Consider the following 25945-nt stretch of genomic DNA (forward strand, 5'->3'; position numbering starts at 1 on the left):
TCTTCTAGCGTAACAGACACACTTCATACACACATACTCGTTTACCATACCGAGTGGGGACCCCCTCCCCTCTCTGCTCCACCAGTCTCCAGTCCGCACACTGACTGACAGCGTAGCCGGTAAACAGAGCTCAGCTGTTTATTTAGCCTAGCCATATCTCCAGACTATAGTAGCTGCAATGGACGACTTTGAACGCGATTTTGAAGTGTTTCTTGTAGCGGACACAGACCCAGAGCCATACCTGTTTGAGCCGGAGCATACAGATGAGGAACTCCATGTGTTTGATGCTGAGTGGGCGAGAAAAGAGGCTGAATGCACACAAGGAGTGAAGTTGCGTCTTCTTTTCCTCGCAGATGATGGTTCGGGTTCATTCTCTCCTGTTGCGTGGTAAGTGTGGTCCATTTGCAAACTTTATAACTAAAAAAACTTTTCACTACTCTCTATCGATGAACCACTAACACTCTGCTGTTTCCTCCTCCTTCTTCCTTCCTTCCGCTGTCTTCGTTGGTTCATTTATACACGCGAAACGCGTTCTCTGGCTGGCTGGATTGTCCGCTCGGTCTGCTGTACATACATGGCGGCGCAAGATGGCGACCTCTCTAAAGCAAGGCCCTTGCTATATATATATATATATATATATATATATATATATATATATATATGTAAAAGCATAATTATAAGGCTACAAAAACCAAACGAATTTTATTTTATAGCGATTATACACTTATATAAACATATTAATGGGTAGAATATTCAGATTCAGATTGACAATAAACCATGCCAAATATTACACACTGGCCCTTTAACTACTTTGGTCTAATGACTATAGTTAATATGAGGGTATACATTGTAAAACAAAAGAGATTTATTAATTGATGGAGATCTTACTATTTCTACCCGAGGTATAAATTCTTTAATATCTCTGACTGTTTTAGACCACGGTGAGTTGCAAATGAACTAATCTCTACAAACGGATATTAGAATCTATGGGCAACGAGATAAAGTTTTGGTATCAGAAGCATTCTGGTCTTGTGTTTGTGGTTTGTCTGTAGTCTGAGCAGTAGTGACCAATCACATTTGAGTGGCAGGTAAACAGCCTGGGTGGAGAGCAATGCAAGCATAACGCGTTTGCCGGATTGCAATCATGGAACCCATCGGCTATCGTCTGGAAAAAAAAAAAAAAAAAATGAAGCTTTTCATTAGCTTTTTACTAATTTATCTACATTCATATGCAGATGTTTGTTTATAGAGATTATCTAATATGACCAGCACACAGAAGAGGAAGTCTTGGCCTGGCTATACTGAATCTCTGGCCATTGCCCCTTGATGCCTATCATCATCCGATAGCTGATGGGCTGAGATTGGAAATCACTTACCAGGACTGTTTTATGGCTGCATTGGATTGGCATTTTTCTGATCAATGTGATAAAACACCTTAATAAGTATTTATTTCATTATAATGGGCAAAAACAAATACGTTACTTTGTTTATCCTCTCCTTAAAATTTCCAGAAAATTGACCATACTACATTACATATGCACCTGCACTTGTACAATCTGTTTAAATTCAATAAAATGACAAATTTCTATCTGTTAGGACATCAATTCTAACTTGATTTTATTGTGCCTCACTGAGACAAAAATCTCTTTTACAGGAGTGACATACAAAAATTATTAATCATTTTTACGTCTTCATGTAGCAGCATACTTAAGTTAGTCTGTTTGTGTTATTATGTGACTTTGGTGAATCCAAACTTACCCTTTAAAACACCACAGTCACACATTAACACAAACAACCTCCCTGATCTAAGCAGCAGTAGACCAGCAGCTGCCATGTTCAGCAAGGCAAATTTACTGTTTCTGTCAATAGAGTCTGGCTCTGAAGAGAGCATAGATAAGTTTCAGTTCAGTTCCCCGTCATAAAGAGAAGTCTGTTTGGGAAGTGCTGAGCATACCACTGGATGAATGAGACATGGATTATACTGTATGAGTTGTGTTTGTAAACAAATGTTTTGATATAGTTTAACTGTTGTTAAATGTGGTCACCTATGACTTCCATTCATCAAGAATTTTCTCTGTTTTTGGATTCTTCTTTCACGGTAGAGCCACGCACGTTTTCTTCATGAATTCACCGTAACATGGGACAGGTAATTCATTAACAAATGGTCATTTGAGGGTTGACAGTCACAAATCACTCTCTTGCTGTTCTGCCTTTGATTTTGATAATCGGTCTTAGACCACGTTGATCAAACAAGCAAATTAAACTATGAGAATTACTTTTATCATTTATTAGCAGACACTGTTATCCTTGTTAGATCCCATTCACATTTGTGTTAATGAGAGAGCCACATATTGTCTAAACCATGTTTGCTACATATACAGTACTATATTCACTACAAGGAGGAGTGGGAACAAAAATGCTCTGCCCCCGTGCTGTGTTGTAGCACAATAGCAGAGTGGATAGTTTTGAGAGATTTTAAAGTGGTGTGTGATAATTTGGATAATCCAGAGTCATTAGCTTCATCGGACAGCCTGTGGATAATGTGTCCTTTGCCTTATCTGGTTCACTAAGTCACTCTGGCCCTTAAATCCCCCACCCCGAGTCTTGGTGTCGTGGTGGAAAGAGCTCTTGGAACGGGCAGTGGACTGCAGCAAAGAGAAGGAGTGCTGCACTAACCTTGTCAGGGTACTTCTGCACCAACTCTCGCACTTTGTTGGCACTGCCGTGTGCTGCCTCAATGACCAGCCGGCTGGGATTGTCCTGCTCTGTGGACTGAGACAACAGCTTCTCCAACACTGAGATGACAGTACCTGAACAGAGACATAGGCGGATGGAGAGGGGGGGTGAAAGGAGAGAAGGAGTGAAGGAAAAGGTAGTGAAAAGGGGACAGACAAGAGAGACAAAAGGGATTTGTTCAGCTTAATGAGTCCAGTGTGATTAGAAATGGTGTTGCAAAGCCTTCCAGAGAGCTAAAATAGCAAACAAATAGGTTAATGGGTTTGTCAAAGCTGAGGTTAAAGCAAACCACATGAATGAGTCAAAATGCCCCTTCATGCAGTGCAATCTGACCACACACACATTCACAAAGTCACACAAGCCCCCATCCGCTGAGGTGAACACATGCACAGAACAGATTCAGTCATGACTGAGAGACTGATGATGACAAACGTCCGCTGTGCTGCCAAAGCTTCTCCCTGTCAACATGCAGGATCGTGACATGCTATAGAGAAGAACATTTCAAGAAATGACACCCCGTACACATATTGCTAAAAAAATAGCATGCGTGACTGTGGACATGAATGTCACAGTTAAAGCCTGGATGTGAAAGCAGGCATGGCAGAAGCAGAGCTGGAAAGAGGGCAGGGGAGGATGAATGAATGCATGCAGAAGGTAAAGCTGGAGCTGGAGTGTTTGAGATGAGTCCCCTCATCCTGGCAGAGGCCTTACTTCCAGATTCGTTGGGGTTCTCGGCTGTCATGAGGTTGGCGTCCACCTCCACGGTCTGAGCAGAGAGGCATGCTGGGTTGAACGTCCACGTCTGTCCTCCAAACGCCACCCGTAGGTCACCATCCGCGTATACTTTCAACACCTTCCCGGCCTGGCCAAGCACCTAGGAAAGAAAGACCAAGTAAGGTGGATGTAGTATAGGTCAAGGAGAAAGTGCTTTAGATGGGTAAAAAACAAGGCAGAAGGTTGACAGGGACAAATAAGTAAATAATTAGCAGAACTATTCATGTTTTATAGAGAATTAATTTTTTGCCTCTTTAATTTAGGTAAATAAGCAGGCCGAATTCAAGGAAGCGACTCTATGCTCGATTGCTTCCTGATGTACACCCAATTTTCAGGAAGTAGGTCACTTTTAATTCAGAGGGAGGTCTACCAAATAAAGGCTTTACTTTAGTAGGAACACAGTTAACATTGTGCACACAGACACGGGGTAACCTGAAGCCAGAATACAGAGGTGAGACAATGTCACTGTTTAGCAAGTCTCACGACAAGACTTGAAAACTTTGCTGAATGTCAATGTCAATGTCAAGTTTATTTATATAGCACATTTAAAAGCCTAAGGCCAACCAAAGTGCTTTACAAGATGAAATCATCAGCACCAATAAACAATACAAGCAGAAACAGTACAAAGCAGAGAGGTAGAAGAAAACAAAACAAAACAAGACACAACAACAGGTGACTCAACTCAGCCAAAAGCCAGGGTAAACAGGTGGGTTTTAAGACGTGTTTTAAAAATAGAGAGGCTAGTCGCAGACCGCACAGACAGAGGCAAAGCGTTCCACAGCACGGGAGCCGCCACTGCATAGGCTCGATCTCCTCTAGATTTTAAGAGGGATCGAAGGTCCTAAACAAGTTATTATCCACCATTCAACAAATCTAAAGACATTTTAAATAACGTCTCTCTCTTTTGGTAAGAGTAAATAAATAGAGTAAATAATAATAAATCATCGGACAGTCATTCTTAGTCAAAGTTAGTCAAAGTCCAAATTAGGTCATGAGTCATTTGTGTGAAAGTCAAAGTCAGGGAACAAGTCTTTTTTTTAATATGTCAAATCAACTCAAAAGTCATCAAGACCTTAGTTGAAAGAATTATGACACAAGTCTGACTCAGGAGCGAGTCATGTGACTCGAGTCCACACCTCTGCCACAGTATGGCATCAATTCAGCCTTTATAACTAATGCTATAATACCATGAAAAGTTAGGACTATCAGGCTACCATCTATTATCAGGCCAAATAAGCATACAGGAGCCATGCTGTCTGTCCACTCTCCATGGCCAGCCTGCAGTCTCTTCACACTCTCGATGTCCTCCAATACTCTTACGAGCTCGCCAACTCCAAATGTGTTCACCTAGTGGGAGAAAGATGGACAAATTGTTATCAAAAGATCTTACAATCAGATGAAGCATCCAGAAACTTATCTGTATCTCAGTACCTTGGTGAGAGCCCCAGGATGGAAAGTCCAGCGGATGTTGTTGCTGTACTGGACTCTGACATCTCCTCGGTCAGTGATTCTATGAACAGTCCCAATCCGGCAAATGTACTGAGAACACAAATAGGCTGTGTCACCCAGGGTTCTCCCTCTGCAATGCTGTGACCTTAATATTCCCTTTAGCAGCTGTGGTTTGAGAGTTGGACGCTCTGTTTCCTTTCACTCTGTTGCACGCTAATGTCCATCTGAGCCACTTACATAAACATTCTGTATGCTGGGCTCAAGAGACATGTTTGTTTTGGTTGTAAGGCCATGTTTTTCTAAAACATAAAGAGTACATAGTAGGTTCAAAGTACAATGGCATCAGTGTAACTTGTTGGAAAAAAACATTTGAAGTTCACTTTGTACTTCTCCAGGAACACAACAACGAGTTATGTAAAGCTGTCTGTTTTTAAAGGAGCTCTACACGATAGTCAGAATGTATCTGTGATTCAGAGGTTGTCTGCACATGGCTCTCAACATGGAGGTGGCTGAGCCAGCTGCTAACAGTAGCCCCTTTTACACTGCGTCTTCAGGGAGGGAATTTCATGCCATTTTTCTGCCTCGCCATGCTGTATGTAAGGTACGATCGTGAAATGTCTCACCTTTAAGCTACCACTGGATGTAGCAACAGAGCTGAAATGATGTCTGTATAAACTGGACAACCAGCAGGACAGGATCATGGGTGGCACAGATGTGACATTTTGACAACGTGTTATGCATGAGTCCAACCACCAGGAGATTGAAAAAGTAGCTAATAGCAGTTAGCAGCAACTAAAAGAAGAACAGTGGCTTAAAATGATTGCAAATTGGGAAAACAATGAGGTCCATGAGCTCCTTACCCTTCGAGCAGAGGACAAGATCAGCCACCATAAAACAGCCATGGTCAATGATTGTCATTGCCATGCTATGCCATTGTTATTGTTGAGAAAGTGCTGCCGACGCTTATGTTATGTCACACAAGAGGTCGATGATGTTGTGTTACATGTCACACCTCATTTGCTTCTTCGATGTCAGCATGCTGTCTAAAATCACACACTGGAGCGGCATGATGCTGCTGTTGTTGTTTAGTTCTATGTAAAAATGCAAAAAAAGACATAAAGAAGGGACTTCATAGTGGCCTTATAGCTCGATCTCTGTGTAAAAAGGGTTTGTGCTGGAGTGCTGAGTAGCTCACCTGATAGAGCAGGTGCCCCATGTACATAGGCTATGTCCTTGCTGCAGCGGCCGCAGATTTTATTCTAAACTGCAGCTCTTTGCTGCATGTCATCCTCTCTCTCCCTCTCTCTCTCTCTCTCTCTCCCCCTTTCATGCTACCACTGTCAATCAAATGGGCCAAAAAGCCCCAAAAACTCATGCTAACAGCACAGATATTGCTAACAACGCCAACAGTGATAACAGAGCTCACAGTGTTAACCAGGGGGGAATCAGGGGGTGAGGGCTATGCTTCCAGGCTGCCGCCACCCAGCAATTAGCTAGCCAGTGGAATGCACACACTGGACTGACAAGCACTAACATGCATGCACAGCTGGACCATGTACCACAACAAAGAACGTAAAAATTCGGATTATAACACACAGAGGTAGCGTGACTTCATTCTCTGCTCAGAACACCATTACACCACTATATCTTTACATAGCAAGTACGTGTTTGCTGCTATATTAATGGTCTGAATATCGTATATAGCTCCTTTAATATGTCTGGAATTGTGTGACTGGTCTTTCTTGCAGAATGGAAGACTTTATTACCTCAGCCATTTTGGGGTTCCATCCTCCATGGCCCTCCTGCATCTGTCGCAGGATGTCCACCTCCAAGAGACATTTGACCTTGTCGCCCTGCTGGAAGGAGTGGCCGTCAGCACTCTCCTGGCGCTGCAGCTCTGCATGCTCTCCTAGATGGACAGGTGTTATGTTGGAGACTTATGAGGGTTTTTCCAAGCAAACACCAGTAACAGATTGGGCTTTAAGTCAGCACGTCTGCTGTCTACAGACATTCATATTTACATCTGTAATGCTTAGAGGTGTCATGCAAAAATACCATAAAACATTACAATTATACCCAGTTTGTTTTTGATTACCAATTCCTACACCACACAAATTAGTTTCATAGGTTGAGGATGAGGTGGAGGGCTGACCTTCACTTATCAGTAAGTAGTGACATAATACACCAAAAATTATTTTTATGAAGGCCAATACCTGTCAAACATACTGCTTTACCCTCTAAAACAACTGAGAAATAAATGATTTAGAGCATACTTTGAAACAGGAATCTATTTGTCTTACCTAGCTTTGGTAGATGGTCTTTGTAATAGAAGCCTCCTTGGCCGTCAGACACATATTTGAGGTCTACCTTGCCCTTGTGGCCCATTCGGTACACATTGGTGGTGCCATTAGACCAGGTGACGCTGGCCACGCTGCGACCAGACTCTGTATCCCAGCCGCGAATGTCCACTACCTTCCCAACCTTACCCTCCCCGCCTACACACATAAATACACACACAAATATGCAAGAAACAATAATGCATCAGTGTGGGAGAAGGGATGAGATAAAAGCATGAAAGAAAAATCAGCTCACTAAAGAAAGAAAAGTCGTTAGATAAAAGGAACAAGAGTTTGGTGTGTTTTGATGAGGAGAAAAATGTGCGAACATCAGAGTAGACATGTAATCATCCATGGTAAAATTTGACAAGAACAATGTACACATGAGACAAATGAGATGACAGACACAGAGGTGTGTGAGAAACATTTTCCCTGTAGAGACATAAGCTGACAAGTGTCATTCACTTCCATTTTCTAGAGCCAGCTCAGTCCTTAATGGTTTCTCCATTAATTAAATACCTGGCAAAACACAGCTCCCCCTTCTTGATTCAAACACAGAAACATCACAGTAAAAAATAAGTATCACCATTAAACCATAAAATATTTCACAACATGGTCTCAGATCTTGACATCAGATTTTATGATGTAAATAAACTCTTGTTAAGCCATTAAAGTCATCAAGCTGCCTCAGTGCCTAACCCAACCAGCTTAACCAGTGACCCGTGAAACGACATGGTGGGCTGGGGTTTCTGAGCATGCTCAGAGCTTCCTGTATGTGCTCACCGCATACACCATTTAAGCCTGATGAGTGACTTAACCAAACCCCAGGGCATTGATTTCAAAGACACCAAAAGGACATTTTGAGTCATACGCTCTAGCCCAGAAAACGGAGCATTGCTATTCTCAGAGACAATGATGACCCCAGACCAGGAAACATAAAGATGTATTAACATTTCATCTTTCCCTCAAGGAAACATTCAAGGGCTTTAATTAATCCCACTAATGTGGAAGATTGCTTTCAATTATTATTCAAACTATTTCATACATCAGCTAGTGTGGGCTGTCTGTTTCTGAAGGAGGGCACATTTTTCAAAACAGCATTAGTGTAGACTCAGTGTTTGTCACAAAATGTAAAACTGCAATCACGTAAGCCACAAAAACACCATCTCCATTCTCTACTTTCTCAAAACTTGCAACAGAAACCATATTCTAAGTGAAGGGGCTTTTCAGTTTATGCCACTACACAGGGCTGGAAAATGAAAAAAAACAAAGAAGAAAAATGTTATGGAACAAGGACTCTGTAAAGAGACTCACAGACAGGCACATCTGTGGAACAGACAGATGAGTCACTGGCAATATAAATGCACACAGACACATACTAACACGACATTTTGCGGGTTAATGAGACGTGAGGTTAGAATGTTATTATGGGTTGTGGATGGTGAAACGCTTTGAAGAGGTACAGTTCCATGCTTTAAGAAGGTAGGGGGCCTGCTGAGCTGGCAGCACCAAGTTAGTGGTTAAGAACAGTCCCCCCACACACACCACTCACCGTCTTGGTTGCCCCAATCCCAGTCAGGTCCACGAACCACTTTAACCCCTTGGAAGATTCCTTTGAGGATGATCCGTGGGAGGTTCTGCCTCGGTGCCAAGCTCACTCTGTGATAAGAGCATGGAGACACAGCTGAACAAACTGCTCTACGGACCATTTAAGACTACGTTTGGACTTCATATGAAATTCCCTTTGGTTAAGTATGTATATTAAAACCCCAGCTTTAAATCTGTGACCAGCCAAGACAGATACATTCCCACAAAGGCCAAAAAAAAAACAACACAGAAATGATGCAGTATCACAATATTTATGAGCAAATACATTTGCTTCATTTTAAATTTGTCTTGATTAGGGATTCCAGATAATAAGGTTTATATTTGTCAACCATGTTACTGATTGATAATCAGTTAATCATGACAAGCTTATGATATGCAAATCATCAAGGAAACAACAACCTATTTATAGGACACAGGCTATATTTGCTGCAAAACCCACATAAATTTGGTGTTTAAATCATAAATCAGCTTTAACAAAATGCTGTTGTCAAGCAAAACCCACCAACAGAAAGTCTTCTAAGGACAAACAACATTCAACAGATTATTCCCTTGCCACCTACAGGCTTTACTGAGGAACACACATACTGTATGAGGAGGACACCTTAATAAAACTTTACCTGTTCATATATCAAAGAAAATGTCTACTGTATACTGACTTGAAAACAAAAAAAGCTGCTTTAATCTTTCAACTGACTAAAAAGGTACCTTGTGGGGTTTTCTCATAGACAAGCTTGTTTCTGTTTACATTTAGCGTTTCTCGTCAAAATACAAAATGTGTATCCTAACATGCTGAATGCACTTCCTACTTCATAAATACCTACAAAAACTTTTTTTTTTTTTAAAAAAAGGTTTCAAAAAGTGACTCAACCTTACTTTTTTATTAGTACAGTGCTACCTGTCTCATGTCATCCTGTGCTCATTACATATACAGCATGTGTGTCCTCTGCCTTACAGATGACTTCAAATTGATTGACGAACAACATCTATTGTGTGGAGATTCTTCCACAAGTGTTCAAGAGATAAGCAGGATAGACCCTACTCTGGACAAAGTCTTTTTCTAATAGCATCAAAACAACACATGCACAGCCACAGACATCAGTCTAAGCACTCTACTATCTAACATGGACCAACAGCCTCAATTGCAAACACAGATTCAGACACTCAGGTGAGACGGTTATAGCCTCAAAATCTGACATACCTTATGGTAAAGATTTGATCAGATCTTGGCGCAAACGAGCTGCCTATTCCCATACTTTCTTGACGAGATCAAACCCCAGCTTCCATTTAAACCAAACAGCTTTTTGGATAGACTTAAAGTCATATAAAATCCAGTGTGATCAAAAGAAAAAGAGCCTTGAGAGAGCTGTCGTCCTCAGGGAGCCTCATAGAGGCTTTGCTGCTCCCGCATGTTTCTCTAGCTCCAGGGTTTTGCTTAAAGTTAGCCTTGGATAACTTCATCCCCTGTCACAGGCCAGATTTTCCAAGTTCCTGGGCGCTGTAGCAGGAAACAGCAGTACATTTGGCTCTTAGAGCCAACTAACAGTAAATCTCAGCATGGGACTGGGCTTGGACAGGTCTGTGCTGAGAAGAGTGCATCTGTAAACAGAGCTTTGAGCCTAATCCCTGGACAGCAGAGCTATCAGAAAGCAGGCCATGCCAGGGCAAAGCACAGAGCATGTATGTGCTTAAAAATGGAAATGCCTGTATCTATTTATATTTGTATACATAAACAAATACTGAGAAGTGCTGTACATATATTAGATAGGATCTGTTCTTCTGCATTGCTTCAATGCAAAAAATTAGTTGTGTTGCTGTGTTTTTTGAGGAATTCAGGCTATAAATGGTAACACAGCAATATTGGTTATAGTAATAGACTTATTGAACTTGTAGTGTTAAGGGTCACAGAGAGAATGTAGCAACCTGTGCCAATTTCCTGATGACACAAAGCTGATTTAGTTTAGACTTGAAGGACTGACTGAAAAGATCCTCAGTGTTGCTTCTCCGAGAAAGACAACAGCTCTTTCAAGGGATCAAGCTTTCTAATCCTGCTCAGCCAAATGTCACCTCTGCTCCCAGACAGGATCAGGACAACAGACCTACACCTACTGACACAACAGCTGGGTCAACAGTCAGACAAGAGTTAGTTTTACTGTTTGGAATAAATGCAGTAAATTAGAAACCACATCAAATTGGTGACAGTCAGAAAAATACAATGAGGCTATGAGTTGGTATAATAATACCAGTTGTGGGTGGCATGATGGCTCGGTGCTTTCACTTTAAAGTAAGATGGCCCTGGTTTAAAATGCCAGCGCTGCTTGTATTTACTGTACCCACTGTAATGTTCTTGTGGTATTTTTACTGCAGAAACACAAATTCAGGCAGGAGCAGACTTAGTTTAATTGGATACATCTTTCAAAACACACTGTACATCGTCTTATGTCCAACAACCTTGCTTTAGTCAACACATCTATCAAAGCACTGAAACCAGGGTACAAAATTTACACCATCCACCAGTCAGCTGCTGGTAAAATATGCAAGTGGCTGATAAATTTAATTCAGTCAGCAGCCAAAAAACAATGGCAATCTATTGAGCTGGTAAAATGTAAATATTCAATAGCCATTTGACCAGTGGATGAAATAATTAATGTCGCACACTGACTAAAACCATTTGAAAAAATGCTGAAGAGGACAGCAGCTTTGGGATGGACATACATACATTTCAGAAAGAAATGAGCATAGAAATTCCAGTAGGCCAACTAGAACCCAATTCAGGTGAAAATTTCAGGCAATTCTGGCTCGTAAACAGAGAAAGCACTGGAAAACTCTGCAGGCCTTTCGTGGGCTTTGCGCCTTTAATGGAACTACTACTGCCCCACATGAATTGAGGAGGTCAGGTGGAGCGGTGTAGCTTGATGTGCAAGGGAAGGATTAGGCATTGAGTTGACCAGATATGTTCCCTGGATCTGCGTGTGTTGTTTGTTTGTGTGTGTTGAAGAGCCGATTAACCAGCTGCATACCAACCATCTCCTCGTAAACATATGGTTCACGCATATGCTGCCGGGAGAATGCAGCATGCTAATCCAGTTAAATCTGTTGTAATTACAATGGGACACTCATGTACAGTACATCCGGCTGAGGTCTCACACCACATTTGTGATGGTGCAGCACGAGTATCATGAGCTGCAGTGGTTTACAGTGCTGACAGCTTCCCATTGTCCCCTCCGGACACCAATAAAGGTTCTGCCTACAGTGAACTACAAATAGATCCACTCTGCTTAAATCATCATTAAACCCTCGCACATGTTTGGTCCACATGAAAGGAGTCCCTCTTAACTATGCTTAGCCCAAACCCCAGTCTCCTTACATAAATCACTGCTGGCACAACAAGAAGCCCCACTCATTATGAAACCAAGCTAAATTTGCCTTTCCAGGCAAATATCAAATGTGTCCCATGACTGCCAGATTATAAATTAGTCTTTTGAAATGCTGTAAGTGAAATATGGGTCAGTGTGGTCTGGAAATAAAGAAGCACTGTGTGCTTAGCACCACATACTGTAGAGTGTTCTTCTATTTCATTCATCTGACAAGAAAAGAAGTGACTTTCATGTGATGTTCTCCCACATGTACACTCTGTCCCACTGCTGGGTGACAATCACAACTCCATTTTCACTGACATTTTGCAAAGATGATTTTTTCTTTGATAAAAGAATGAAGGAAGAAGGAAAAGACTGAATGTTATCAATGGATCATTTCATGTTAATATGATGAGCAATGACTTAAACTGATCAAAAATCTCTCTTCTGATTTATTTCCCTTTGTTGCGCTGCACAATCTGTAGACATTCATCTTCATCACTACCAGACAAGCTCAACACTGAACAATGACTAATTATGAAATGTAAAAACTAATATTTGATCCAAAATGTACAGACGAGGATCAATGTTTCTTCTCATTTTAAGCCTTTGAGTTTGAAAACTTCTTTTTTGTTGTTTTTGTCAGTCAGTGTGCAGTGTACTTCTGGGGATTTCATCCTCCAGATTTAATTGCAGAGTGAGTTCTTCTTGCTTACAGGCTGCTATCCTATACAGGAAGCTGCAGACCCAGAACCAGACCCAGGCTGAGTCTGAGTGAGATGGCAGCAGCTGCCCAGAGGAAGAGAGGGTTTGCCAAGATAACATTATCTTCTGCCTTCTGCTTGGAAGTAGTGAATTTACAGCTCACAACAACTTAATACCCTAAGGTCATGTGTTGGCAAAAAAATGTTGTTGTACATTTCCAACCTGTCATTGGCATGAGCTTCTTTCTTATCATGTATTGAAAGTTAGCTGCTTAATACTAGTAAAAGTTGCATCATTTATTATGACTGCAGAGGATGTTAGAGACGGGAATATTTTTTACAGTGTTTTTTTTTTTGTTTGTTTTTTTTACAGTATTTGTAGTTACAACTCAATTTAAGTCTGCAGTTTCAATAAAAGATGAGCCTGTAGATTAAAATTCAATCCAATATAACACCAAAGTGTATAACTCAATTTGTTCATTAATATGTAAAACTTCAAAATATGTTTTTTAAAAACTGAAAATTAATTTAATGTCACCTCCAGAGGGTGTATAATTGCAAATAGGACACAGACTGGAGAAGCTAAACTGATTAAAAACTAAAATGATTGGAATACTGACTCAAGCAGAACAAAAGGAAACTGCTGTCATTTACCAAATATGGAAATTATGTATCTAGAGTAATCAATGACGCACAGCAAACCATCATCCTAAACACTGTCTTAAGAGTCATAAATACATGATACATAATACTATACAGACATGGCTGGCTGAATGACCTCAGCTGAGTCACAGTCTTTTCTGCCACTTACGCACATCAATATACCATTCATGTTTCAGATTACATAAAAATAATCTCCCTGAGAGCAATGACTGAGACAGGCCCTGTGTGTTATCGGTGACGTCAGTCCATTCAGAAGCGCTGCAGACAAACGTCTTTAACAGAGCTTCATTTTCTCGATATCATTCAGATTGGTCAAACTAATACAGGGATACCAGTAATATTCATCCATTTAAGAAATGTGGCACTGAAGATATCCTAAAATAGTCTTTAATACTTAATCTTTTGAGTTGTACATATATTCCTTATAAATGTCAATCATTCATAGGGTTTTAATTATTTTCAATTTGAAGTGATTCGTTTAAATTAGCTTGTGCTTACCAAAAAACAAAAAAAGCACTGTGTAACTGCAACTTTTTTTTTGTTTTTCCATCTGGAACCTCCCATTTACAATGGGCTTGAGACACGTCTTCATTGAGGACTTAATCTGATCCCGGGAGTGGGAACCTCTTGCGAACGCATGGCTATTGGTGGCATCGACTCCAGCAGGATTTGAACCCTAAACCTTCCGTATGCAAGGCGAGTGCTCTGACCACTACACTAGGGAGACTTGTGCTTCCAATGCGAACTCAACCAATGTCACACACATAAGATATAAAAGGATTCTTACGGTATGCTACTACTAAACAACAGCAAATTCTTACATTGGGATTGAGTCCACAGAACAGTATGGGCTGTGGTATTAACATGCTACATAACACTGCACATGTAAATGGTTACACTACACACTAAAAGTGCCTCAACCCAAGAAAAAGTACTGTATTGCATCTGACTTGTTTCTATTTTTCAAGGTTTATCTTTGTCTCCCTCTGATGTTACACCCCAAAGTTGGTTTGGATTACTGTAAAATTTAAATAGCTCAGATTAAAGATGTGGATGCTTTGCCCTATTTGACACATTTATCCACAAGAGCAGGTTGCTAAACACAGCATCCTTTTTAACCAATGTCAACAATTATCAAACATCTGTTCTTCTTTCAATCAACTGACAGCTTACTTTAAGATATCCTAAAACTGCAAGTGTGTACTATACTGTAAATTCTTAGAATTAATTACACTCACTAACATTTAAAAAAAAGAAAAATCAATGTAATGAAAAATGACTGAGCGAGTTTTTATGCAGGGTCCGCAGATGGAAGGCAGTGACCTGTTTTGACCTGCTTGGAGGGTCACATAAAGGTGTTTGTTCCAACAACAAAAAAAACAACACCTTAATGAAGGACACTGCTGAGCCAAACAGTTGGCCCTCAATGACAGATCAATACTTGTGAAGAGAAACTGAGGTGGGAGACGAAATGAGATTCCAACTATTGTCAGAATGCTAAATGATAACGGCAGGCCGGGTTTCACTTAAAGCCCGAATCTGTAATTGGTGTGCAGCTCCATTTCCACCTCAACCATCAGAGTTGCAATGGTCTATAAATAAGTGTGGACCCATCGTAAATACAAAATGACTTCAGCAAAGATGTTTCTAGTATTTAGTTAGTGAACACAGAAAATAATAGCAGGAAGTGACAACAAAGACAGCAAGATAATGCATTCAAGTCATGATCAGGTCAAAACCAATTTAATGATGTGTTAAAATTTTGCGGTTGCTGTGCCCAGAGTCAGTCAGAAATTCCCAAGTCCTACATGTAATGGCTTTAATGGATATAAACCTTTGGCTCATTCTGACTGGGTCAACTCATGATCTGCAAACTGCAAAAGAAAAAAATAATAACCACTGCTACTCCTGCAACAAATATCTAACTAGGAGATTTAACCAAATCGAAGCTAATGAGTAACAAGTTTTGGGTCTCGCCATTATTTGTGCCATTCATTGGACAGCGGGCACGGGAAAATAAATGGAGCTGTGTTGGACCTGGACCAGGCTAAACTATAGAAGAAATCTGGGTCATACATATCACCTCGTTAAAATGAGAACAGGCCATCCTGCTGACATTCAGACAGTGCCTGAAGCACTTTGGAGCTTTACTGTGAACTGATGCAGAAGAGTGGATTCTGAAGGGAGAACTCACTCCAGTTAATCTGGATACGTAGGACACTTGGAATCAGCTCACTAAACATTCGTCCACAGCGAGGCCAAGTATGGTTTGCCCAAGTTGACTCAAGGCTAGCCATTCATTTAAAAATGCAGTCGTTTGGATATAAACGTGGTAACATCTGGCCAGGTAACTGAGAAGAGATCCTGACCACAGCCAGGAAATATATAAGTTTACAGTTAGAGGCTTAGCAAAACCAAGCAGACGTGTACAAAAGTGGAAAACCTGATGATATTGCTGTAAAAGCCCTGTTGGCCTGTAGACAGACGCCCGGCTAATGAAAGTTAATTGGAGGAAACAACACTAATGAGGTCTTACCTCCTATGAGTGGAACTGGATCTGAACAGAGCAAGCTAGTCGAACAGAGACATTGTAAGGGACGACACCATAATTAGAATTTAAATGAGGATCAATTGTGCTGGAGAAGTGGCAGTGCAGTACTCACGGCTGGGAATGCGCCGTCTCGTAACGCTCGAAAGCGTGGCTCAGGTCGTGCTTGTTGTTCATGTAACACTGGGTGCACAGATCATAGTCGAAGCACACCTTGCATTTCCACCGCATTCCCATGATGCCATGCTTCTTGCAGCTGTCACAGATGATATTGGAGTGACGCACGCCTGCAGGGGAAGGAGAAGTGAGTGAAAGGTGAGTGGGGTTGTAAATTCAATATGTCTGAGGTTTCTATTGTAAAATGCAAGCACTAAACTATGCGTGTCCCTTACGAGTCACTGAAGAATTCAAGGCATATGTCATCTCCTTACCCATGTTACTTATCACAGTGGCTCATATTATGAGATGTGGGAGAACTGAGGCACAAACATCATGACAAAAATACCCCCACCCCCTTAGCTCATCTCTTCTCCTCTTTCGCTCCATTAATTGAAGGGCAAGCTTCTGAGGCAGAAAAATGTCGCTTTAAATGGAGCAAAATGCTAATGAGTCCTGCATTATTGTGTATGTGTCATTTAGGTCCCGAGTATAGCTGGATGGCTAATGATGAGAGATAGCCTTTACTGTACCATGCCTTGTCAAAATGGGCTTTGTGGAGGCTCCGTGTGTGTGTGTGTGTGTGTTTTAAAATGAGATAATTTGTGCTGATAATGACCATGTGGCCGTGAAACTCTACAGAGACCAATGATAATGTCTGATCATATTAAAGGGATAGTTCAGATATTTTTGAAATGGGGCTGTATGAGGTACTTATACATAGCCAGTGTATTACAGTAGATGTCTGTCTGCATGCCCCCAATTTGGAGAAGCAGCAGGAGTACTGACACAGAATTAAGCAATGTATTGTAGTGGATGGGGGTCAGTAGCAAGAGGTATTTTAGCCTCCTAAAAAAAGTCCCACCTAAAAAAATTCCATAATAGTTTAAGTGTATGCTATATTAAGTGCATTTTTACTGCTTTACCTTTCTATCTGACAGCCCATTTTGACAGGGAAGCTCTTGACGGCTTCAGTTCCCCCTCTATGCTCTCTTCAGAGCCACCAGACTCTATTGACAAAACAAGTAATTTTGGCACTGATCGGGGAAGCTGCCGTTCTAACGCTGGCTTGGTCTTCCCTCTGGTTCATTGCTTAGCTTTCCATATTGGACTACAACCTGCTTTTTCAAACTGGGGGCATGCCTACTGACATCTACTGTATGTACTACACTGACTATGGATCAGTATTTCATACAACCCAACTTCAAAAGATCCAGACAATTCCTTTAAGGGAAAGTTCTCCATGTTGTCTACCCATCGACCACATTTTAAGGTCTCAAATTCTCATGACCCCGACAGCAAGAGCAGGCATGTGAAATGGAGTACATAAAACCGAAAATAATTCTTCAAAACAACAAACACCTGTATTATCAAAAGCTGGGTATCAAACTAAAATTCTATTTGGATAATGACTAAAATGTGTCTTGTCCACGCTGACTCAAAACTGTGGAGTGTCCAACGCTTGCTTCAAAATCATTTTGGCAGACTAAAATTCAGGTATCATATTGGCACAAGAGCATTTCAAACTAGAAGCGGCTCTTGTTGACTCAGTATTTTAATATAACCCTAGTCACAAGTGCTTACCGATTTGAGCGTTATCATAAAGCAGCAGGTCATAGGAACCCTGGTAGCCAGTGCGGTAGTTGGTTCGTGTGCCGCTATCCCACTGAACCACCACTGTCTTGTCTGGCGTAGTAGTGCTGCCCTGACGCCCAATCTCCACCACTGTGCCCACGTGGCCCTCGCCGTCATCCTGGTTTCCCCATTTCCAGTCCAGGCCACGCACCACGCGCATGCCCACCTCCATGCTGCCTCTGCTGGGGCCTGGCCTGGGGGCTGAGCGCAACGGCCGGGGCCTGGCAGCGCTGTCACTTCCGCTGCTGCTGCACCTGCGGGCCTTGTGAGGGACGGAGCTGGCTCGTGCCGACGATATTGCGGGAAGGGACGGCACCAGGGGTGTTTCCGGGAACAGATCAGGGGTGACTGGAGGTAAGAGAAGATAAAAGGTCAATGAAACCTGGGAAAAATACAGCAGTTAAGTCACAGCAGGATACTGCAAGTACAAATGATGTAGATAAATGGGTGTATCAAATGCTGGCAGAGGTGAACCATTCAGAGATTGTGGCATGCATAACCAGTGCTAGACCCAAAATGACTATGAGGAATAAAAATTTCCACAGTGGGGCATCGGTTCTGCCTACAGTTCACAGCTCGGTCAAAAACTAGACATAACCAACAGCAACTCAACTTTACAACTGGTCAAATCATGACGCTACCTTAACATGCTAACTCACACCTCACCTCAGTACATGGCAAAGTTTCTTTTGATGGTAAATCACTTTATATCTGTCTCTGGGCAACTCTGTGCCCATAACCTCGTGGCAGAGTTGAACTGTTCAGTGATTCTGGCTTGGGTACCCAGTACAAGACTTAAAATAACTGTGGAGGCACAAAAAAGTGGTGCATCATCCCTGTGTTTGACTAGAACCCAAAGGAAAAACTTAATTGGCACATGCCCAATGACATACACACACATCTCATTGGCTGTTATCACTGTCCATCATAAGGTATCTGCATTAATTCATCAGGTTTGCCTGTAAATAAATGGATGTAACAATAATATAATGCACTAAATCTTCGTTTAGCTTATCAATACTAAACATAAAGAGCAGATCCTTGCCAATTTGTCTAGAGTTCATGTCAAAGCTTTACTCTGGCCTCAGAAAATCTGGGGCTCATTCCACTACTCTCAACAAGGAAACAACACAACCTGTATGCTGTCTGACTACAAGTTTGTCAGTGGCTGCTGAGGGACTCATAAAGCAACATGCCATATGTCTCATTAATTTCAGAGCAGTGTTTCGCTCTTTGCTGGTGGATCATTCACTGAAGGCCTTGCTGTGTGTCATGGCACATTTCTGGAGAGAGCAGCTGGACACTGACTGTTACGCCCCGCTGCGCTAATCAAGCCCTGACCTGACACACACAAACACACACACTTGTACTTGCATCCTTAGCAAGACATTCAGTGGGCTTCATTCAAGTCAACCATAACACACAAACACTTCAACCTAACCTCAAAATAATAACCATGAGGTTTTAGTTGTACCCTTGTTAGCTGAGTAGCCTACAATATAACCTAGAGAAAACAAAACAAACCTATTTTTACATGAGTTGTGGACAAAAAGTTTGAACTCTTCATTGAAAAGCAAACATCTACAACGGCAGCCATTTTACCAACAGAAAAAAAAAGAACTCTAAGAGTACTCTACAAAAGACATAAAAAGTCAAAATATCGTCACAAGGATGGACGTACAATAACACCCTTGACTGATGACTCCAGTGTTTTGAATGAATGGGTGCTAGAAACAAGAACTTACGCAGGAAGGAAGCAGCATCTGTGTGGCAGCTTGACTCAGCAATACGGAGGAGTTTTTGCTGAAGGGCATGATCATCAGCAGACATCTGATCACATCTATTAATCACGTGATCAGAAATATTCTTTTATAAACTGGTGCAGTCACTGTTCCATCTCTGCTGACATTTAAAGCATTCCTTGTTTATACTGCAGTGCTATTTCTGTGTCTAATCATACAACAAAAATATCTGTAAGGTTGCAGGAAAGGAAAACTGCCGGCTTGTAAAACTCAAGGACAGTGGACAGTGGAGCCCACAGAATGCACATCATGACTGTCCGTCTGTGTTTATGCTCATTTCCTAAAATAGTGTTTAAGAAAGGACGGAAGTCTGCTGAAGTGTTCTGACACAGTCCCTCATGAAAGAGAGGCACACATCCTAATTGTTGTCACTTTCACTTTAAAGACAGGCTCACATTTCGGCTCCTGTGGTGAATTAACACCACATACGAAAAGCACAATCTAGGAGGCCTCATGAGATGTAGTGTAGAGAAAGAGAAATTTACTAATAAACTTTTTAAAAACATGTACATCAATGTTTAGCAAATATGAAGAAGCCGACAGTCTGGGAGGCATCTCTCGTTATTTCAACCATCTTTAGATGAAACCAAGGCCAGTCTGGTATGACGAAAGCACCGATAGCTGGGTTCCCTTGGAAACCCCGTAGCTTGGGAAATACCGATACAGAGCTTTTGATAAATTTACTGCTTATAAGGCCACAAATGACACAAGAATTTGCCAGCCAGCGCTCCCAGCAGTCCCTCCACCTCACAACCCTCTTCTAGGACATGACTTTGCCAGGAGGAGAGCAGGTAGCAGCTGTGGAGATGGACCTTCAGTTAGCGGCTGTACCAACTCGAATTAGGCCAGCGCAAACCCTAGCATCCGGAGTCACAGCAGGCTGATGGCCAGCAACAGTTCTGGGTCTAACCTGTGTAACAGCAGCAACAGAAAGTTTGCTGATCCCAGACCACCCCGACTGCATTGGAGTTGCTACAGTCACTAACTGAAGGTCTGCCTTGGGAGCTGTCACCTGCTCTACTCCAGGCAAAGTAGTCTCCTTGTGGCGAGCTGTGAGAAGGGACCACAGGTAACACTAGCTAGCTAATTCTTTTCTCATTTGAGGCCTGATATGTAAACAATAAATTCATCAAATTCAGTGCCACACATTGCTATTTTCAAGCTACTGTCATACTGAAGAATCTATGTGAGCATGGGTTCCATGGGAAAGCAGCAATCGATGCTTTTGTCATATGCAAGTGGGCCTGGTTCAATCTAAAGTAGGTTGGAGAAATTATAGCCACCCATCAATTACCAGTAGCATTTATGACCCTTGGTCAAATTTTTCATATTTGCTTGTACAGGAGACAGAAGAACAACAGCACAGTATCATGTGATTGGCCATGTTGTAACACAAAATAAGTGATTACTGAGATAGACTGAGGTCACAGAAACAAGCTTACCCTGACATCAAGTGCCATGTTTGCCAAAACAGTCAATACATCTTTTCCACTGAGCAGATGGTATTGTTAATCCATCATTTCCCTGTTTACAACCACCATTGATCTACATTACAGGGACAAGGAAAGGACTTAAGCTTTTTCTGTGGAGAGTGAAAACTTAGTAAATGATCTATAAATGCTGATGTGGCAGGAAACTTTCAAGAAGTAGACACAGTTTTAAAGACGTCCACATTTGTGTGAATATAGCCTTAAGCTCACCAAATATCCAGCATTTATCTAGCAATTTCCACCTTCAGTATTTTTTAGCATAAAGCCTGATAGTTCAGTCACACGGTTTAGTTAAAAAATCCTTTCAATAATAGGGCGGACAGATGTCTGTAATGCGTTTGAGATTACACTTGCATGCTTATCAAGTTTACAATGTCATTTTGGTATTAAAGGCATCTGCTTAAACATGAAAACATATGGGATGCAGAGGATCAAAGGAGGGAAAGCAGGCTGCTTATACTCCATTTTCTGTCAGCTTAGCCTCCTTTATGCACTGGAATAATAACCCAGCCATTCATTAAACATTTTAGCATGCAAACAGAAGAGCTTTCACAGGCAGTAGATGGCTTTTACGTAGGCTAGCTCCCAGCTTTCTGGGTGTGGATGGATGTAGGAAATGCTGAGCGGATGTACTGGTAACTGAGAATACAATCATGATGAATCTCTAACTGACCTAAAACACGCCACACTTAAACCACACTTGGGGAGGAGAATATTTTGTTCAACGATTCACACACTAAAAAAGCCTTACTTCAACATTCGCAGTAAAGCATGCCCACAATAGCATCCTAGATTGAGGAACTGTTTTGCAGACACAGACAGAAAAAACTTAACCTACCACCTACATTTAAAACACATACCCACCGCCTCCCGCACCACCAGCTCTGCTTCCTCCACACTGTGTGTTCCAGAGAGACTTCAAGCCGAACACGCTGATATCTAATCATTATTAAATAGACCAGGACTGGTGCTGACAAGCAGCTGACAAACACAGGGAATTCAGGATATGACTCTACCTACACAACAAGCTGCTATCCAACTTCTATAGGGACACCATGTCTTACTGTGAGCCTTGTCTTTTGCTCTATAATAACACCACTTACATACGCACACTCCAGAAAAATGGTGAATACACAGCTCAAGCTCCACTTGGCAAAAATATTTAACAGAAATTACCATCATCTTCTTAAACCCCATTTCACCTTATTGTTTGGTGTTGACAGATGGGCACTGCTAGAAAATAAGAATGAATCCCAAAATTGCATCCTAAACAGCAGTGAGCAATTACTACATACCAACAAAGCTATAACTCCTTGTTGAAATCTGGGACCGCCAATTTATCAAGTAAAGCAGCCGCTTGCTTTGAAAACCACAACTTGGCAGCTATCAAGGGAAAGAACAGGCAAATCATACAGAACCTTACTGAAAGCTTTCAAGGTGACTGTTTTAGAAGCACAGTAGAGGGAATACAAAAAGTACAAAGATTTCAGATGTAAATAACATTCAGTGTGCCTTAGGGCTGCAACTAAGGATTATTTTCATTATAGTGACGTCATCATATTGCTCAAACTTGCAGCACTCGTGTGCCTTGTGTTTGCACAAACACACTTCTGGTCTGAACAGCGTGCAGCTTCCATTTTTTGTATTTACAATCCTGTATTTACTTATGTATTTTCATATCTTGTAGGTAATATTATCTGCGGCAACCAGCAGGCCAAGTTCCAGGACTTGGCTGACCGACTTGATAACAAAATTTGTTCTGATTGTTTAGTAGTTCACTAACAAGAGTGCATAAAATGCTGATTGTAGAATCTGCGCTGACCAAGATTCTGCCCCGAACAATGAAGACAAAAATTATTGCTACTAGTACCGATAACATAACTTAAAAAGCTACTGAGTTCAAACCAAGTTTAAACCCAAATGTGATCAGCTAATTACAAAATCAGTGCTAAATGTCAAATGTCCCTCTCTGACTTTATACATACCTGCTTAATGCTTGAATGCTGATATGATTTTCAAATACATGTGACACATAAATATTCATTTATATGTTGTCAGATATATTAGTATTTTAAGTCTTTTTTTTCTCCATAAAAAGAACACCTGTCCCTTGGGGTTACTGTTATTTCCACCAAACTGTACAAAATGTAAATCTAGGGAGTTGTTTTAAGTTAGCAAATGGCTAGAGGAGAGGAAGTAATTTTTTTTAAAATCAATAAAATGTTTATTGGTTGTCATTTACAAACAGCTGTTATTATTATAAGAAAAAACATTCTACTACATATTTTGTAAATATTTTATGCGTACGCAAAAACGTATATTGGCAAACTAACATACCAGGAGATTTTTTTTAAATGTGACAAAACAACAGTCCTTTCCATCACTTTGATCATTGTCATTTTACTCAAATTATTGTATGAATAGATTTCTCAAAATATGTATTAGATTTCCTAATTTTCCAAACCTAAATGCATCTATGTGTGTGCATGCATCTATATTGTGTATCACATGACTTAACTAAGAGATTAGATCTAGAACATTAATTGCAAACTGCAGTGTAGCTAATGATCAGGGTAACAGTAGTAAAAGAGATACAATTGACTTTGTGTTGGCCAGAACAATAGGCAACCAATCAGCTGCATGGTTTGCCGGAAATGGGCGGTCCGAAAAAGTTTAAAAACAGGCAAAGTCTTGCAGCTGGTTTAGAAATCGGAAGTTGGAATCACAATACAACAAATCACAGTTTACAGATACACTGAGGGCTAAGACAGGCAGGATTACAGCTCTCTGCCTGCAATAACAGATGGGCTGGCTTCCGTCATACACACTGCTGAGGGCCAATCTGGGAGGGCAACGTCAACCTCCTTCACACAAACAACCAGACAGGCGTTTGGCCACAACACAGATAAACACACACCATAAACAAATGCTGAGAAATTGCACACGCTCCAAGATTGCTCAGGAATATTATGTAATTTCCATGAAGTAGGTGTATTACGATAAGGAAGGTTCAACTGGAAAGCTTTTTTTAAAATGCTACACATGGTGTTTTTAAGCATCAGTATACACTTGACAATGTAATTACAATATCCTTTAAAGTTTTGTGAACAAATGAGGTAGAAATCATTAGAAACCAATGTATTTCAAGAATGTAACATATTGTAGCATTTTGTACTAACTGGAAATGAACAAGGATAAAGTCAATAAATGTCAGTCACGTACAACATGACCACGATCTAGACGGACGTGAGCAGAAATGAGACAGCGGATCTGAGAGAGCAGGGAGTACTGATCTACTAAGAAACAGTCCATCACAGAGCTGTGTGTTGTTAGTCTTCTCTGTGACTTTCTGGTTGGTTTGACGTGATTAGACAAAAGCTTTTACAATCAATACAATGACAGTACAGTTGTCCCTGCTGCAGGTTTAAAGAAGACAGTGTTATAAAGAGTACAGGGGCAGAGGCTATAGGCCTATCTACCCACATATCTACACAGATATGGCATATTTAAAATTCTTTACCCAGCACACAGGCAGACCTAGATCCACACACTGATAAAAGTCACTGAGCAGCTTCAAAATGGAAAATGAGTCAGGATTATTATTACTCACTGACCCAGTGCCATCAGATACGAGCTACTGTGTGAGGCTGCAAAGGCCTACTTGCGCTGTATGTCCTGTGACACGTGGTGTGACTGGCTTATATCCTCACTCTAATGTCTAATAAGAGGAGGCTGTTTGCCTGTCCTGTTTTTTTTAATCACATCACTGCCACTGGACCTAAATGCTTAGCAAAGTGCAATCTACACACAGACTCTATGGCTTTAGCCTCATCAGCTTAATAGCAGGAATGAGTACAAGCCTGCTGGAACTGGTTCATGTCAGAAACATCTGGTGGCCAGAGGGCTTTCACAAAAATCAATAAGGACCCTGAGAAAATAACACATTTACAAAGATTTCTTCAGAGTGGGCGACAGGCCTAAAATAAGACTTTCCATTTTCCATTTCAGGCTTCTGCTTGGCCTACCTTCCTTTTCTCAAATCTCTCTCAAACAAGCACTGTGTACTGTGGAGTGTGGGAAATTATTCACAATGATCACATATAATTAACTATTGAAACAAATCCAAAATGAACCACACAGACGTCTTCAAATATTTGCCAGCTTCATCCAAAAGCATCCTCACAAAGCTTAATAGCAACAACAACAGATTAATAGAGCAACTTGACACCGGCAGATTTCTTCCTATCAGCAAACTTTATCCCTGGAGCCTTTAAAAAAAACTCTACCGCAGCAGACCATGACACCCTGAGAACACTTACTGTACGTTTCATGACAATGTGCTGAGATTATCATATCAAGTTATTGTGGATTATCATACTCACGCCCCATGATCTTCAGCCCACTTTTGAACATGCTATCAGCTGTATGATTCCAGTGTGAGCCCTGTGCTGCTATTATCCCAGGTCAACCCACAGTAGCATCTGAAATCCTGAGTGTTATGAAGCAGTCATCCTACTAATGGGGGAGTGAACCCTTTCTGGTTCAGTCTTAGTATTTGGTTTGCTGTGAACTTTGCTCTTTGTTAAGGAACATGCAGTTCTATTCTCCTCTGCTTGGTTTTTTGTCGACAGATGTTGCTCAAGGACTGGACGAGCCTGATGCCTTATCTGAAAGTGGGAAGAAAAAAAAAA

At 41.2% G+C, this 25945-nt stretch overlaps 1 protein-coding gene across 4 annotated transcripts in view; it reads right to left on the bottom strand.

Moving 5' to 3' along the window:
* mib2 (MIB E3 ubiquitin protein ligase 2) overlaps nucleotides 1–25945 on the bottom strand; it is a 50538-nt gene that overhangs the window by 18298 nt on the left and 6295 nt on the right. For 3 of the 4 annotated variants that reach the window (XM_033628754.2, XM_078170213.1, XM_078170212.1), the window contains exons 2-10: nucleotides 17912–18310; nucleotides 16287–16458; nucleotides 8848–8954; nucleotides 7260–7454; nucleotides 6726–6868; nucleotides 4942–5049; nucleotides 4753–4857; nucleotides 3448–3610; nucleotides 2677–2810 (exon numbers count right to left, since the gene is read on the bottom strand). In XM_033628754.2, coding sequence (XP_033484645.1) covers nucleotides 2677–2810; nucleotides 3448–3610; nucleotides 4753–4857; nucleotides 4942–5049; nucleotides 6726–6868; nucleotides 7260–7454; nucleotides 8848–8954; nucleotides 16287–16458; nucleotides 17912–18134 — 1350 coding nt within the window. In that variant the 5' untranslated portion in view covers nucleotides 18135–18310. Of the gene's footprint in view, nucleotides 1–2676; nucleotides 2811–3447; nucleotides 3611–4752; nucleotides 4858–4941; nucleotides 5050–6725; nucleotides 6869–7259; nucleotides 7455–8847; nucleotides 8955–16286; nucleotides 16459–17911; nucleotides 18311–25636; nucleotides 25868–25945 lie in introns of those variants that run through there. The other variant, XM_033628753.2, reaches the window with a different exon arrangement.

Source organism: Epinephelus lanceolatus, chromosome 8, assembly GCF_041903045.1.
Source record: "Epinephelus lanceolatus isolate andai-2023 chromosome 8, ASM4190304v1, whole genome shotgun sequence".
NCBI classification, from domain to species: Eukaryota; Metazoa; Chordata; class Actinopteri; order Perciformes; family Serranidae; genus Epinephelus; species Epinephelus lanceolatus.